This window comes from Magnolia sinica, chromosome 17 (assembly GCF_029962835.1).
Source record: "Magnolia sinica isolate HGM2019 chromosome 17, MsV1, whole genome shotgun sequence".
Taxonomy (NCBI): Eukaryota; Viridiplantae; Streptophyta; class Magnoliopsida; order Magnoliales; family Magnoliaceae; genus Magnolia; species Magnolia sinica.
Window position 1 is genome coordinate 101,395 of NC_080589.1, and position 16,321 is coordinate 117,715.

Here is a 16,321-nt window from a genome sequence, read left to right on the forward strand (position 1 = left end):
ATTTCTAAAAGAGGAAAAAAGAAAGAAAGAAAAGAAGCATCAGTTTTTTGGTAGCTAGGTTCTTTCGATCTTGGGTTCGGTAGGATCACTGAGACATGGGTCCAGATATAAGCACGGAGACCCAAGCACAATAGGCAAATCCTCCCTCGATGATCATAAAGCCTTGTTTTCCAGCACGATCGGTGGGCAACATCCACATTTTCTAGCCATTGATCGAATGGTTAGAATGGCCACAACAAAGTGATTATAAAGTGTCGGTGCACATGATGATGCAATGGTCCAAAACAAACATGTATTTGGACAGTCCATTTTCTGAACCATTGATCAAGTGATTATGATCGAATGGTTAGAATGGTCACATCAAAAGTGATTATGAAAGTGTTATGAACAATTAAAGACAGGACCCGCATGATGAAATAGTCCAAACAAACAAATATAACTAATCTGGACAAGTCTTTTTCTGACCATTGATCAAATGCTTAGGATCGTTGGATCAAAGTGATTGTGAGGAGATGAGGGAACCGAAGGTGTGACTCGTCCTTTTCCAATACGATCAATTAGCACTGTCCATGTTTTGGCTATCTAGCAAGTGGGTAGAGAAAAGGTCGGACTATGAAGCTATCCTAGGCTAAGTATTTCGTTGGTATTTGTCAGGAGAAATAATCTAGTGTGGCCAAGTGTATCAAAGCCTTTCTATGCACCTAATTGCATTTGGACGGTTTAGTATCCACATCACCTATCTGGACCGTCAAAAATCACAGCAATTCACAGGAGTGTTGGTATGGTCCATTGAGTTTTGCATCTGCGTAATTTTTTTAGTTCAAGAAGCATTTTTTAGGGTCGTACCCTAAAATGAGGGGGCGAAACGGACGAACAGCATGGATATAAAACACATACGTCCCACTACCCTCCCACACATCAACACACCACCTCTAGCAACCCCGCCTGATGCGGAAGCGAATTGCGAGTTCCACCATGAATTATATATTTTATCCACTCTTTCCACCCATTTTACCGCATAATTTTGGTGCTGGAATCCAAAAATGAAGCATATTCATAGCTCAAATGGACTGCACCATAGAAATAATGTGAATTCAACGTTGAAAAAATTTTAAGGGCTATGGAAGTTTTGGATCAAGCTTATACTTGTGTTTTCACTTCATCCTTGTTATTGTGATCTTATGGATATGTTGGATGGCAAATAAATATTACTATAGGGCCTAACAAGGTTTCGATGGTGGAACTCATTATTTTGTATGGTCCACTTGAGCTTTGGATATGCTTCGATTTTGAGCTCAACCTCTTAAATGAGTTGTAAAAACGGATGGATGGCGTGGATAAATTACATACATTCGGGCCAGCAGAATTTACTTACTACGGTAGTAGCATACCCGGCGATTAGCTGGTGTACCACACACCACCGAGACTTGTATATTGGCTTCACCAAGTTCCGTTGGTCCCATCATGAAGTGTGACTTATACCAAACCACCCGTCCACTTGGCTCGTAAGGCTTGAGCCAAAAAATAACACTGATCCAAAGATCAATTGGCCCACACTGTAAAAAGCGTTGATTGAGACCATTGATAACAGTAATTTTGGATCAACATGATATTTGTTTTTCCTTTTCATCCAGTCCCGTGACCTTATGAGCAGATTGGATTGAGAATAAATATTATGGTGGGCCCTATGAATGTATCAACGGTGAGAATTATTGTCCCCACTGTTATTTGTGGTGCTGACCACTTGAGCTTTGGATATATAACTCAGTTTTTGGATTAAGATCTAAAACAATCTCGTCAAATGTATCAACGGTGTAGATATAATAAATACACCATTGTGGGGCCCATTTAACTTTGATCTCCTTTGAACCGTTAGTACAAACCGGAGCTCATCTTCGAGGACGTGGATTGGATACTGAGACGTCGTGAAGTTCTGTGGGCCCCACCATGATGTATGTGTTGTATCCACACTGTCCATACATTTGAAGAGATCATTTTAAGGCATGGTCCAAAGAATGAGGCAGATCCAAGGCTGGGGCGGACCCCACCACAGAAAACAGTGGGGAGTGTGACTCCCACCGTTGAAACCTTCCCACGGTCCACCATGATGTTTATTTGAGATCCAACCTGTTCATGTGTTGACGTAGACATGAAAGAAGGGAAAACACAAATATTAGCTTGACTCATTCTTTGTATCACCCCCTGATATGATCTCTCCAAGGTGGGGCTCACATAACTTGGTGACGTCACTTCAGCTACTCAACCTGTCAGTAGCTAATCCGCTTCCCATATTCGAACGACACGTACCCACACTAGCTAGGTTGGTGGCGTGTGGTACACCAGCCAATCCGCTTCCCTTGTCGGCCAGCTTAATAGACAGGGTACCCAGATCCAGCTGGTAGTGCCAGGAAGTGGATTGTGTGCGGCAGGGCTTCACCCAAAGACGGTGTGGCCCTTATAATGGGGACTAACTTGATATGCCGCTATCTATTTTGGCTGATAAATGGACTAACTTGATATGCCGCTATCTATTTTGGCTGATAAATTTAATACATGAACCCTAAAATGAAGTAGATACAATTCATAGGTGGACTATATCATAGGAAACAGTCATGATTGGACGCTCTACCATTAAAAACTTCCTAAGATCTACCGGAATGTTTTCTTAATGTTTATTTGCCATCCACCTGTTGATAAGGTCACGTAAACCTGAATAAAGGATTAAAAAATATATATATCAGCTTGATCCAAAACCAATGTGGCCCATTATGGTATAATCTACCTGAGAATTGGATCCGGTTCAGTTTTTGCCATCTTGCAAAACAGATGGACGGCGTGGTAGTAGAATATAATGTGGACTGTCTTGGGTAAGGGCCGGGCCACACCTAAGTCTCCTCAAGTATGCCATAGACACATGGGCGTGTGTACAGAGAAGGAAGAATCTTTTTTTGGCGGGTTCTTGTTATTTCTTAATGGGAATTTTACAAAATATCGTATTAGTCCTCGTTAACATGCTAGTTACATTCTCATTATTATTATTTTTTTAAGTTTTTAATAAGCTATACCATTAATTTAAGTAATCATCCTTTCAATACTTCCACAAGTTGGGAGGCCAACAACATAGGCGGCTAGGGTGCACCCCAGCAACCGTGATGTGTGAAGCTCAGGTGACTACAGCGCATCACGGTATGTTAGGCCCAGAAACAGTGGATGGGGTGAGCTCACACTCCAAATTTTTTTACTTAAAGTGCCATCTGAATGACAGATGGACTTGATTTTGGATACCATGACTAAATTTTGGTATAGCATTTATTGGTTGAAACAGATTTTATAATATCAATACAGAAGGCTTCGAAAATCTAATGTTTGGCGAAGGGTATTAGATGAGATCAGGTAAGATAGAATTACATTTGGTCCGTACAAATTCTTGGCTGGTGTACCACACACCAGCTCTATAGCTGGTGTAGATCCTAAGGCCGACTTGTACAAATGGTTCAAAGGAGTTTAAAGTTATATAGGCTCCACAATGATGTATTTATTATATCTACATTGGTTCATCCATTTTTCGAGATTATTTTAGAGCATTAGAAAAGAAATTGAATCATTTTCAAAGCTCAAATGGACCGCACCAAAAATAACAATGAGGATAATAATTTTCACTATTAAAAAATTTATAGCGCCCACCATAACATTTATTTTCCATCCAATTTGGTAATAAGGTCACAAATACATGGATGAAAAGGAAAAACAAATTTCATATCGATCTGTAACGTCTGTGCTCCCGAAAAGGTTTCAATGGTAGACGTTCAATCTCTTATTGCTTTTTTACAGTGTAGTCTAATTGATTTTTAAATCTATCTTATTTTTTAGCTCAAGCCTTGAGATGAGCTCGCCAAATTAATGGATGGTTTGGATATAACACATGCCTCATGATGGGACCCACAAAACTTACTGACGTCAATACGCTAGCTATATAACTGGTGTGTAGTACACTCACGCTTACATTATTTTAGGAGGACGAGAAAGGTTGGGATTATGTAGGATGGAATTGCATCTGATCCCATGCCGGATTTTCATAGATTTTTAAATCTACTATACATGTGGGCCCCATATTGTGCATACATTTATCCATGTTGTCCATCTACATACACGTGACATTCTGGTTATATGTGTGTACAAGTGAACAACTTCCATTGTGAATTATTGATTACCAATTCCATGGTCCACCAAACATGATTTTGCTTAATCTAATGTTTTCCAATAGCAATTATTTTATCCCAAATATAGAATTGGATGGCTAAAATAACATGATATTTCCATACATGGAATCATTATCTAATACAATTCAATACCATTTTAATACACAGACCAAACATGCCATAAGGTAGAGACAACTCTCTTCCAAATCTGGCCCTTATCTAAACATGATATAAACATTATGATCGTCCGGCAGAGACATGCCACCGTTGATTTTTAAGTGACCTAGTGTGATGTGCGTGAAGAAATTCACTCCGATTCTTAGATGTGTAATTCCTGTGTTAGACTGGAGAAAAAAAGAAAAGAAAAAGGCTAACCTGCGGTGAGCCATACCAATGAAAAAGTTAGTAAAGAGATGTCTACCCTTGAATTTTATAAGGCCCACTGAACTTATTTTATAAAATCCACTGCAACCATTACATAACACACTAAAATTTAGGCTCAGGGGTAAATATTTGAAAGCATGCTTGATTCAGTTAGGATACATCAAGGGAAATATTTTGGAGGGTGTGAGTTACCCTATAGACGGCTTCCAATCATGTGGTCCACTTTAATCATGGATGAGCTGATTGTTTGGCCCTCCGCCCAGAATAGGGTGACTCAACTTATGGGCAAGGTGGATTTAGCATAAACAACACGGTGGGGCCCGCCCAAGCTAGGGAAAATTTAATCGGAAGGTACTCCAATGAAATATTGAAAACTGTACCGGTACGTAAATATCTCCAAAATTCTTTCTCAGTAAAGTTTTTACCGCCCACGCATCTTTTCAAAAAACAAAAGTTTTACCGCATATGCTTTCACTTGGCGCCAAAAAACCCCGCCCATTGTACACCTCAGCCCCCCAACTTGCCTAGTAATATAAAAAGCCCCCGATCTCTTTCCCTCTCTGTCTCTCCCTTTTCTATTGAAGAAGAAGGCAAGGGAAAAAGTCTCTCTCTCTCTCTCTCTCTCTCTCTCTCTCCCTGTCTCTCTCTCCCCCTTCTGTTGAAGAAGAAGGCAAGGGATGGTAGTTGCATTGAAACCAGGCAAGTTCTATGGGAGCAGCCTGCCCAGGCCTCGCTTCTTCACTGACGTTAAACTCAATGGAGAGAGGGTCGATCCCCCATTGCCCGTCCTCCATCCCTTCCTTTCTTGGGCTAATGAGGCTCACTGGTCCATGGGCGGCCTCAACTTCAAGCGCCCTCGTCTCCTTGGTAAGATCGAGGGCCGCCTCCAAAAGCTCCGCCACTATACCACTGATTTTCTACCCCAATACAACAAGGTTATCAACTCAGCAGCAACAACGCCTACCTCCTCCTCATCCTCTGTCCTTGAGCAAGTGCCGGTTGGCCTTCCCCGTAAGAGAGCTAGAAAGCTTAGTGATGAGTTTGATAAGGTTGCTTCTTCCCCCCAAGCGGAGGATGCTCGAAAGCGTAGGGTATCTGTTGCAAATACCAAAATCTCATCTTCAAAGAAAGCTTCAACTTCTTTGGGCGAACGCATGAACACCATAGCTTCTCGTGTTCGGGGTCGCAAGTCTACCAACAAGGGGCACGTGTTGAAGGCTGACACAAGAACCAGTGGAAGAGAGAAGGGATCCCCCAAGAACAAGTCACCCAGCAAAGAACCTAAATCAAACACTACACGATAGTTGATGATAGTGTACTCTGTTTTCTTTGTTTTTATCTGTCTGTTATCATCACCAAATGACTGCTTTTCTTTCCTACTTTTCAGTATAATGGACAATCAAAGAAATCTTGGTCTTTTTTTCTTCCATTCTTCTCTGTTCTGTTTTATATATAAAATTTATTATTATTATTATTATTATTATTATTATAAGAAAAGACAGAAAAATGAATGATGTAATGTTGAGCAACAGGGGTCATTTGGATGCCTGTAAATGATTGTCTTTGTTTGATAGCCTGTAAATTGTTTTAGTCCTGTAAACAGAGCAAATCTTTTCATTTATAGCTTTTAGGCTGTAAATCAAATGGGACTAAAAGCTGTAAATAATTTTCAGCCTATAAATGATTTACAGGCATTTTTCAACATCCAAACAACCCCTTACTATAAGACAGAAGATTCGGCATTCTAAGTTATTGCTGCCCATATCCATTTCCATGCACCATTGAGTGATAAGATTATCTTAGTCAAGAATTGCACTGATTAGTTTGTCAAAAGGAAAGGAAAGAAGAGAAAAGAAGCTCAAATTTTCATGAGAAAAATGAAGCTAAAGGCCATGTAATATAATGGTAATTTGGAGCCCAATATTTCAAGAGTATTACTTAAGGCAACTGCTATTTGATCATTTCCATTTCTTTGAACTAATGATTGCAATTCAGTTATGTTTGGGCCTTTCTAATCCATAAATAAATCAAATTAAATGATGGAACTTTGTAAACCCTACTGAAGAAAGTTTCATATTAAGAAACCATGAAGAAACAATCTCAAATCAGTAGTAATTCAGTACCCTCCCCCTGCCTCGCCCCCCCAACTACTAATGCTGTTTCGGTTTGAGTCAATCATATGATCCCATCTCATTATGAGAAAGTAGAATGATGCATTTTAGGGCCTGTTTGTTTTTGTGCGGTATATTTGAAATGAAAAAAAAATAAAATTGCAGAATCCTATTTCAATGTTGTTTGCAAAACATAAAAATGACTAAGGGGGTGATTATATGTCTATAAATTCTGTAAGCTGTAAATGAATTACAGGAGATTGGATTAATAGGGTCTGCCTGGAATTGGATGCCTGAAATTGCCTTGAGGGCCCGTTTGGGAGCGTTGATTTGGAACCCCTTGGATTCAGAACCCCCAGGATTGGAAACTCCCTGGATTGGCAATCCTCCTAGTGTGTTTGGCCCCTTGAAGTGTAAATCAACTTTAATTCAAAAATACCTATGCATGGTATATTTACAAGGGTTTGAACTTAATTACTAAATCAACTTTAATATCTCTAATTAGTGAGAAATATAAATTTTGACACTATGGTTGTGATAAGCCTGTTGAAATATATGCTTTGCTTGAAAATGATGAAATTCCAAGTCTTGGATGGACCGCAAGCACAAGATCATGTCTGAGTGACTAACCAATGATTTTTAATCGTTGATTAATATGGACAATGTTTGGACAGTGCTGGACAATGTTTGGAGTGCTGATCATCATTAGTGGGCCATGTGCCCAATAGAATGATAGTGTGTAGTGACACACATGTTAAACCTGCAACTATTGAAATGATTTTAGGTGTAATCCAAGCTCTCACCGTGGATTGCAAACCCCCTCAAAGAGGGGATTTGAAACCCCCAGTTACTTTATCCCTCCAAACAATTGGGGGATTTGAAACCCCCTCCAATCCACGGTGCCAAACGACCCCTTAAGGGCTCTATAGGCTTTAAAAAAAATTACAGCTTTTAGCTGTAAATTGAAACTTAAAACCATGTTTACATTTACTTGCAATTGAAATTCAAGCAAACAACTATTTATTTCAAATTCCTGCCCTTATCCACCATCTTCCCTTCCAATTAGCTCTCTCTCTCTCTCTCTCTCTATCTTGATGGGCTGTTTTGCTTTTGGAAAGACTCGTGATCAAATTATTCATATTTTTGTTTTTGTCCACTTGTATACCATCAATCTTTTGCTGGTTATGCATTTATGGATGCCTAACTCATGTTCTCTCTTCTTTTTTAAAATTTTCATGGAATCACCTTTTCAAGCCAGTCATCTATATCTCCAGATCATTAGAAATGGCCCCCTTTTTCGTTTCATCTCGCATTAGTCATTCTAATCTACACCTTTCTGTGTTGCCTTTTATGTGTTATGCATTTTATATAGATGCGGATTGTTCATTTGTCAAGTATTTTTTTCAGTTATAGATTTGCTCAGTCATCTTAAAATGTTAAGCCGCAAGTAAAATTATATTTAGCAATGCTCTTGCACTTTGTTTTATTTTATAGTGACATTGGAACTTACAAATGAGACACAGACTGCTCATTTGGCTGGACTTATTTTGGCCATGTATATGAAGTATGCATCAAACCACTACCTCCGTGTAAGTGTTCTACCTGTCCAATATTAATTGCAGGTTCTGATCATGTATAAGACACATCATAGCACTTCTATTGCAAGCGTTCTACCAGTCACAAATACAGGTTTTTTTTTTAAATTACTAAATGTGGGTTTTTTAGAGTTTTGTATTTGAATTATTGAAAACTTATAGTTAACTATATTTTTCTTACTGTGTTTTGTGGTTAATTGTCTGTATTTAATAATTTCTCCTAATAAAAGCGCATTCGAATTAGAAAACCCACTTCCCCTAATAGAAAGGCATTTGAATTAGTGAAATCACTTCTATGGTCCATCTAATGCTTGATTTAGTGCAAGGATCAACCTCAGATTTTATTGATATAGGATTAACTCAATGATCTTTTAAATGATGCCCTTATATAATTACAGGCTGTAAACAATTTACAAGTTATCCAAACACAAACAACTGTTTACTTGCAAACAAATAACAGTTTAAAGCTAAATAAGATAGGTTGTAAACACTTTGTGCCTGTAATCCAATTATAGTTTACAAATTCTACAGGCATCCAAACAACCCTTAAGAATTTGTTTTCCATTTCCATGCCATTTCCCAAAAAATGGGAAATTAGTTTTCAAAAGAAAGTCAATGAACCAATTTATAACTGCTGACCGAAAATTAAGCGACCACAAACCAAAGACAAATTTTCATATGAAGATTTTTTGTGGATTTAGTGTTTGTTTACCATATCCATGGAATAGTTTCAATGAAAACAAACACTCTTAATTCTAATCATATGGAAATGGGAAGAGATTGCCCAAGGTTTCTCCCAAATTTGGATGCTTCTTTCACGGGGCTGGCCTACTACCAAGCTTAAGCTGACATTTTTTTTTCCCAAGGGCTGGGTTTGGGGTAAAAAATTCAAGCCCATTTGTCAATCAGGTCAGGCTCAAGCTTATATAAAGGCCTGTCAGCTTGGCTTGCAACTAGCCTGACCTGGCCCATTTAAGACTTTTAAGGCCATTTTTTGTATATGCCATTCCAATATATTTGGAATATTCAAAAGTTCCACCCTGTTTAATGGCTAATCTCTGGATCCTTACTCTTGCTTGGGTGGTAGACTCTGAAGAGTTTCAACACCCAGTCAAGGGTTCGAGCATCCATAGGTGGTGAAATTCCACTAGCGTGAGTGTGTGTGTTAAAAAAAAAAGGCTAATCTCGTCAGGAAACTTTCTTGAAAGCAATTAACACCATGCAGAGAGAGAGAGAGAGAGAGAGAGAGAGAGAGAGAGAGAGAGAGAGAGAGAGAGAGAGAGAGAGAGATCTTTAATGTCCTACCAATGAGCAGAACTAGGTCCAAGTCAAGAGTCTTTAACATGTGATAAGTCTGTATGTACATGAAGATTTCTATTGATTGAAAAGCCATTTGCTAAATCCAATCAATCCCTGGATTGATAAAGTCACTGGAAATGATATCCATTTATTTCTCAAAGGTTGGAATCTGCTTCATTTCAGTGAGTCCTGCTGGAAGGATGTCATTTCAACCTGTAAATTTTTGCTCTCTGACACGGTCCAGTTGGAAATTTGGCTTCTTTACCACATACAGTTTCAGCAGCTAGGGCACTCACAACATTTCTTTGGGTTGGAGTACAGCATGCTGCAAATAAATAACAACAAAATGTTCAAAAGCCCTGCAGATGAGAACACTCGGAAAAGTAACTAGTGCAGTCGGAGGATCTCTTTAAAAATATGCTGAGTTAAGAACATATCACCTTTATCTGGGTCCTGTTATAGGTGTATGTGATGTGGACAAATCCATCACTGCTCTGGATCACAGCAGGATATGAAAATTCCATGTCCAAATTATTCTCCAGTGTCATTACGTTGCGCCAAGTATCACCATCATCTGCTGAATGAGCCACTTTGAGCACTCCTCTTGAAATTGTGTTGTACGCAAGTAGGAGATGGCCATCATTGAGCTTAACTCCATCGATGCCTGGTATATAAACCTTAAAGTGTAAGCTAACCATTGAAACATTAAAATGACGCAAAGCATTCATTTTGCCATGCACAAGTTAAGGTTAGGATAATCTGCCAACCTGAATTTGGGTTAGGAAGCTCTGTAGGCTCTGCATGACTCCAGCTCAACCCCCCATCGAGGGATTCTGACATACAAATTCTGCCTATAGCTTCAACTGATCGCAATAGAATGCGAAGTGTCCCGTTCGCAGTCTGGTAAGGAACAGGTTGAATCACGCTCAAAGGTTCATCTTGGACGTATAACGGCCCATACTTCTTCCATGAATGTCCAGAATCTGTTGTAACCAGTACCATGCAAGTCAAAAGACATGGAAACATCGAATATCAGCTACAATGCAACTCGTATTTATTCTTTTTCTTTTTCCTTTTTTTTTCCCCTTTTACAATCAGAAAAATGCTAGCCACGAAAAGAATTTTGTTGTATTTAAATTACCTCCATCCATGCACCCCAAGAATTCCAGCTTTCTACAGATGACCCGCAAAGCAGGTGGCCATTATTCAGCAAGATAGGCTGAGAAACAGAGAAAGGATATGCTTGTCACATGGCTAATATTCAGTATGACTATTTCTAATACAGCCAAAATGAATTAGTGCCATACCTTATTCTTTATTGGTCCTAATATACCAGGCGGAAGTTGTTCTCTATCTGACCAAGTTAAACCACCATCAAATGACCGTTTCATACATCCACTCCACCTAAAGTTCGACGTTCCACCAGCAATTACAACCAATAAAAAGTATAGGTTAAACAGTCACTAAAGGCCCTGTTTGGTAGACGCCTAAAATTGAGTTCATCTCATTTTACTTAAAAGTTATTATATATTAGAGATCTTGATAGATCTCTGACGCATAATTACAGTTAACCTCAACTCATTATGCATCATACTTACTGTGAACTAAAATGAGATGAACTCCTGTTTAGGCATCTACCAAACAGGACCTTATTGTGCAACAAACATCTCAGAAAACTAGGAACGTCTATATGCACATGATATATAAGATGCCTGTTATTTTGAAATATCCTGAACAGCTAGAAGGCAACTCACTAAAAAAAACAAATGACTCTCTCTCTCTCTCTCTCTCTCTCTGAATAGTACACCGGTGATGATCAGGCTCTATAGATCCTAACACAAATTGCCATAAGCAGTGGATGGGTAACCACGTTTTAGAAAGAGGTGGTGAACCATTTTTGTAGTCTAGCCCAAAAGAAAAACAAACATGCTCAATTCGCTACTTTTCTTAGGTTTGGGTTCTTAGGTTTGGGTCGGGTCCGAGTCTAGGAGGGGTCCATTTTAGTATGACCTAAATTGGACACATTTAAAAATTGTCTAGATCGTGTCGGTTTGGTTGATTTTAAGAGGACCCAGATCCATTTTAAAATTAGGATTGAGCTTTTGGAACTACCCCATGGATCTAAATTTTGGACCCAGATCAACTAATTGTTGGGTTGGGTCGGTGGGTCGAATGACCAGTCTAATGTACAAGGGGAGCCAAAAATGGCCAAGTCCATGGAATAGCCTTTTTAAATGTTCAGGCTGTGGCACACATGTGTCACATGGAATATCGTGTAAAAGGTCAATGGTGAGATACTCTCATAGTCATGGCATGTAGTTTTCCAAAATGATGGGGCATATGTAGGGACTAGAGAGTGGACTCAGAGACGGCTTTGTGGCAACGCCACATAAGTGTACCATGGCATGCCATAATGATGGGACATGATGCCATGTAGAGAGTGATCGTAGGATGCCATGTTTGCATATGGAGTGCCTCTCGAAAGGCCTAGACGACCAGAATTTTGGTGGCAATGATTGAAAATCATGATTTCTGAGAAAGCCAAATTATTGCATTATTCTGTTTCTATTGTTACTATAATCATTAAGTAAATTGGTGCAAGTTGAAGGCTCTAAAAGGGCAAGGGGAAGGCCCGAAAGGACATGGGTGGAGATAGTAAGAAAAGACAATGACCTATGATCTAACTGAAGTTATAGCCCTTGACAAAGTAGAATGGCATAAAAGGATTCATGTAGCTAACCTCAATTAGTGGGGATTACAACTTAGAAGAAGATGATGACGACAACCATAACCTTTAGTCTTAAGAAAAGAGGTAAGAAGTTAATATTACTTGCAAGCATTGCATCACCAAGCCAAATAACAGAATGAATCTTATGTGCAATGCAACAGAACAAGGAGGATGGCAATGAAGATACTAAATACGTCTGGTATTGATGTTCAAGATGCTTGATGCGCATCAAAATGTTTCATTATTAATCAACTTGCTTTTTGGAAACCATGAATTGATTTCCCCATTTGGATTGACTTGATCACTCATCACACAATTGAGTTCATTAATTAATACCTAAATGACAGATGTGGATGTAAAATAAATATTTACGAACATATTTTCCTGATCCTCTTGATTGTTTTCTTTGTAAATATTCTAAACTATTTAGAATGAATCTTAAGATATTTGATATGATTTTTGATTGGATTTGACCCACATTGAGATTTACGAGCTGAATTCGATGATGGAACACTAGTAAAAGTTGAAATTATGAGGCAATAAGCAATTAAAAGCAAACATCTCATTTGAAATTTCATCCTGAAACTAATGATGATAAGATTGATAGTGACATGCATCGAAGAATGAGTGGGGAAATTTGGATCGCATATTAAAAGCCAATTCAAGATGGCTATTTCATCACATAGAGAATATCAAACAGATGAAACATGAGCTAAGAATTTATTGAAGAGTCAAGAACTCACTTTTGGACCTCTTGGCCAATTTTGTAGAAAAGGAGCAACTCATTGGAAGGAAGCTTAAATAAAACTGGATTCCACATTGGAACACCAGGTTCTTCATCAACTGCCTCAGGGTCATGCCAACAACCATCCTGCACAGGTCATTTTTATTTTTTTACGCTAAAGTTTCCCTTTTAAAAGGCTCTACATTGGAAACAAATGGGACAAGAAAATTTCCATTCTAACATCAACGAACTTCTATCCATTTTCATATCAAATAGTAAATTTCAATACTATAGAAAGCTCAATTTGATGGATGTTTAGGTTGTAGATGCATCAAGCTAGAAAAGGTTATAAAAAACAACAACGATCTAATGATTCAAGAGAACACTAAGTTAATGCTTGAAATCCTTCAGTACAAGCATATGTATTTTAGATTTCTCATGCTGATGAACAAAAGCACAAAGGATTATGCATGTTGCCCATTAAAGGTCAAACGACTAGTATCCAACAGGCCATTTCATACACATTCACATCATTGGGAAGCCATCATGAAACATTTCTGATTTTCTTTTGTTCTTTTCTTTGTGAGCAACACTTCTTATTTTCTACTAAATAAGAAGTAAAGATAGCAAATTGACCTCGCCTTGTGTCTCGTTATTAAATCTGTTATCATGTCATTGAATGTTCGTACCATACCTTGTGAAATCAAAAGAAAATACCCTAAACTAGCTATGTAGTTTATTGAATCGGTTGGCAGTTCATGGTATGTTACTGTGAACTTGGGAGTGAATGAGACCATGGTGAACTTGCATGATCAAAAGGTTGGGTTCACTTCGTGACTCAATAAAGTCTGTGATGTGGCTCGCATGAGTTTAGCAATCTGTTTAGTTATTTGATCATCATCATCATTATCATCTAAGCATTATACCAACTAATTGGGGTTGGCGACAAAAATCCTATTCCACCATTCCCCCCTATCAAGGACCCTATCACACGTCATCAAAATCTTTTCTCACTGCGTCTACCCACAACCTTTTAGGCCTTCCCCTATCCCTTTTAGAGCCTTCAACTTGAAGCAATTTCTTAGGGCAGTTCTTGGTCTCTATTGCCCTTCATCCATATTAAAATCCTCATTTCAGCTACTCCTAAGTTCCCTCAAATGCATCATTTGTAATTCTATCCTTCCTAGTCTTGCCCTTCATCCATATTAACATCCTCATTTCAGCCACGCTCATCTGATGAACATGTTGTTCCTTGACTATCCAACATTATGTGCCATAAAGCATGGCCAGTCTTATAGTTACCCTATAAAATCTTCCCTTCGATTTGATTGGTAAGCAACAATCATAGAATAATTCTAGATGCACATTTCCACTTCATCCACCTAGCTCTAATTCTTTTTATGAATACTGGTTTTCCAATTACTTGGGATAAGCCTTAGAAGAAGAAGAAGAAGAAGATGATGATGATGATGATGAATACTGATTTTATACAAGTATAAAAAAAAAAAAAAAGGTGTCGCATTGTGAATATAGAAAGTTGGGATTTTAGAGCCTAATAATGAAATAATAATAATCAAAATTGCCATTATTAAAAGAAATTAATTGGTGGCATGTGGATTACAAACACTCACACACACTTTATTGATAAAGTAACAGAAAATTTAATAGGGACTCTGGTTCGCAATCTCTTAACTCATACAGGTGAGATAAGTACCACATTAATTTGCAAACCTTCATATTTCAAGTTCGAAGCAGGAAAGGGTGGATTTCACTCAAAATATAACCTGAAATGCAACCTAACAAGTTTGCCTCAGGCAAATCATGGGGCAAGCAATCATCATTCCAGAATATGCATGAGTAGCTAGACGTGAAAATTCCCCAATTCTCCTCTTTCTTCTTTTTTTCAACACAAAACAGAATGATGTTCCACATCTCCTAATCAATTGGTCAGTTGATTAAGTATGACCAAATATTTAATTGATTGTAAATAACAACGTGTGAACGAACGACTCTCGATTCTTATGTGTTACGACAGAGTATCGAATGATTTTACTCTCTCACCTTGTATCTCTGTAACCAAATCTTGACATCAGGTGCACCCTCTGAACTACCTCCAAAGTAGGCAAATGTGAAATTTGAATAGGTCTGCCCCAAACAGTTCAAAAAAATCTAGGCCTAAGATGACCCAAGGCCCACCCTGTTGACAGCCCTACTTACCCTGTAGATGAATGTTTGCTTTCTTTTAATTATACTTGGCTTTAAAGAGCAATTAGTGCTTGAGTTATGAAAGTTTGGTTTCTTCAGCAGCAGTAGGCATGTCAATGGGTAGAGGTGTACACAAGTCGAGCCGAGCTGAGCCGAGCTTTGCCCAGCTCATGCTCGACTCGGACTGCTCGAGTCCCAGCTCGTGCTCGGCTTGGCTCAGCCTTCGAGCTCAGAACGAGCTGCTCGTCTGAGTTCGAGCAGAGTATTCGAGTCGAGTTCGAGTTCGGACTGGTGAGTTGCGGCTTACCGTCGGTCGGACTCAGACTGGCGAGTTGCGGCAGTGGCAGGGGTGACCGGCCAGTCAATGTGGCACGCTCGACAGGGTGAGGTGTCCGCTGGACTGAGAGAGAGAGGGAAGAAGATTGAAAGGGCGACCGGGCAGGGCAGGGACCGCCGGACTGAGAGAGAGAGGGAAGGAAATGGGGAAATGGGGAAGGGTTAGGGTATTTTTTGAAGGGGAAGGGAAATGGGGCGTGCGGGTAGGGTATTTTTTTTGAAGGGGGTAAAGTAAATTAGGTTTTTTTTTAAAAAGGGTGTGTGTGTATATATATATATATATATAGACACACACACTACACCGAGTCGAGTCGAGCAGGGGCAAGCTCGAGCTCGGCTCGAATACGTTTCAAGCACCAAAAAACAGCTCGACTTGGTTCGAACTCAGCTTCGATCCGAGTTGAGTCGAGCGAGCTACCGAGCTTACTCTGCTCGTGTACAGCTCTATCAATGGGTCAGGTCAGGGTCAGCCTGAGCCACCTGGAAATACAAAGCCTGAGCTGACGTGGATCCAAAATGGCTAAAGTTTTTAGGTCCAAGCCTGATTTGATTGAAAATTGGTCAACTTTAAGCAATGTCTACTTGCATATTATCAGTATGAAAGACATAAATGTTCAAAAAATATGCATCAATTTTATTATCATAGCCCAGTCTCAACCCGACTAAACCTGGCAGACCTATGACCATGACCTTGAGCCTAGCCCAATCACGATTTGGAAATGAATTTCTAGCCCTGACCC

At 39.1% G+C, this 16,321-nt stretch overlaps 2 protein-coding genes across 2 annotated transcripts; one reads left to right on the forward strand and one right to left on the reverse strand.

Moving 5' to 3' along the window:
* Nucleotides 1–5,061: 5,061 nt before the first annotated feature.
* Nucleotides 5,062–6,007, forward strand: LOC131230702 (uncharacterized). The gene is made up of 2 exons (XM_058226630.1): nucleotides 5,062–5,185; nucleotides 5,254–6,007. Exon 2 carries the CDS (start codon nucleotides 5,261–5,263, stop codon nucleotides 5,885–5,887), a length of 627 nt encoding a protein of 208 aa, XP_058082613.1. The 5' UTR covers nucleotides 5,062–5,185; nucleotides 5,254–5,260; the 3' UTR covers nucleotides 5,888–6,007.
* Nucleotides 6,008–9,563: 3,556 nt separating this feature from the next.
* Nucleotides 9,564–16,169, reverse strand: LOC131231724 (uncharacterized). Its single transcript, XM_058228026.1, has 8 exons — nucleotides 16,164–16,169; nucleotides 15,102–15,185; nucleotides 13,060–13,187; nucleotides 10,896–10,992; nucleotides 10,731–10,807; nucleotides 10,356–10,582; nucleotides 10,029–10,252; nucleotides 9,564–9,913 (listed from the first exon to the last, which is right to left on the reverse strand). Exons 1-8 carry the CDS (start codon nucleotides 16,167–16,169, stop codon nucleotides 9,881–9,883), a joined length of 876 nt encoding a protein of 291 aa, XP_058084009.1. The 3' UTR covers nucleotides 9,564–9,880.
* Nucleotides 16,170–16,321: the final 152 nt, after the last annotated feature.

Coding starts and splice junctions, on each gene's coding strand:
- LOC131230702 (XM_058226630.1), top strand. CDS start 5,261: ATGGTAGTTGCATTGAAACCAGGCAAGTTCTATGGGAGCAGCCTGCCC.
- LOC131231724 (XM_058228026.1), bottom strand. Junction 13,188..15,101: donor TTTGGTTACAGAGATACAAG/GTGAGAGAGTAA, acceptor TGACCTGTGCAG/GATGGTTGTTGGCATGACCC. Junction 9,914..10,028: donor ATAACAGGACCCAGATAAAG/GTGATATGTTCT, acceptor ATTTATTTGCAG/CATGCTGTACTCCAACCCAA.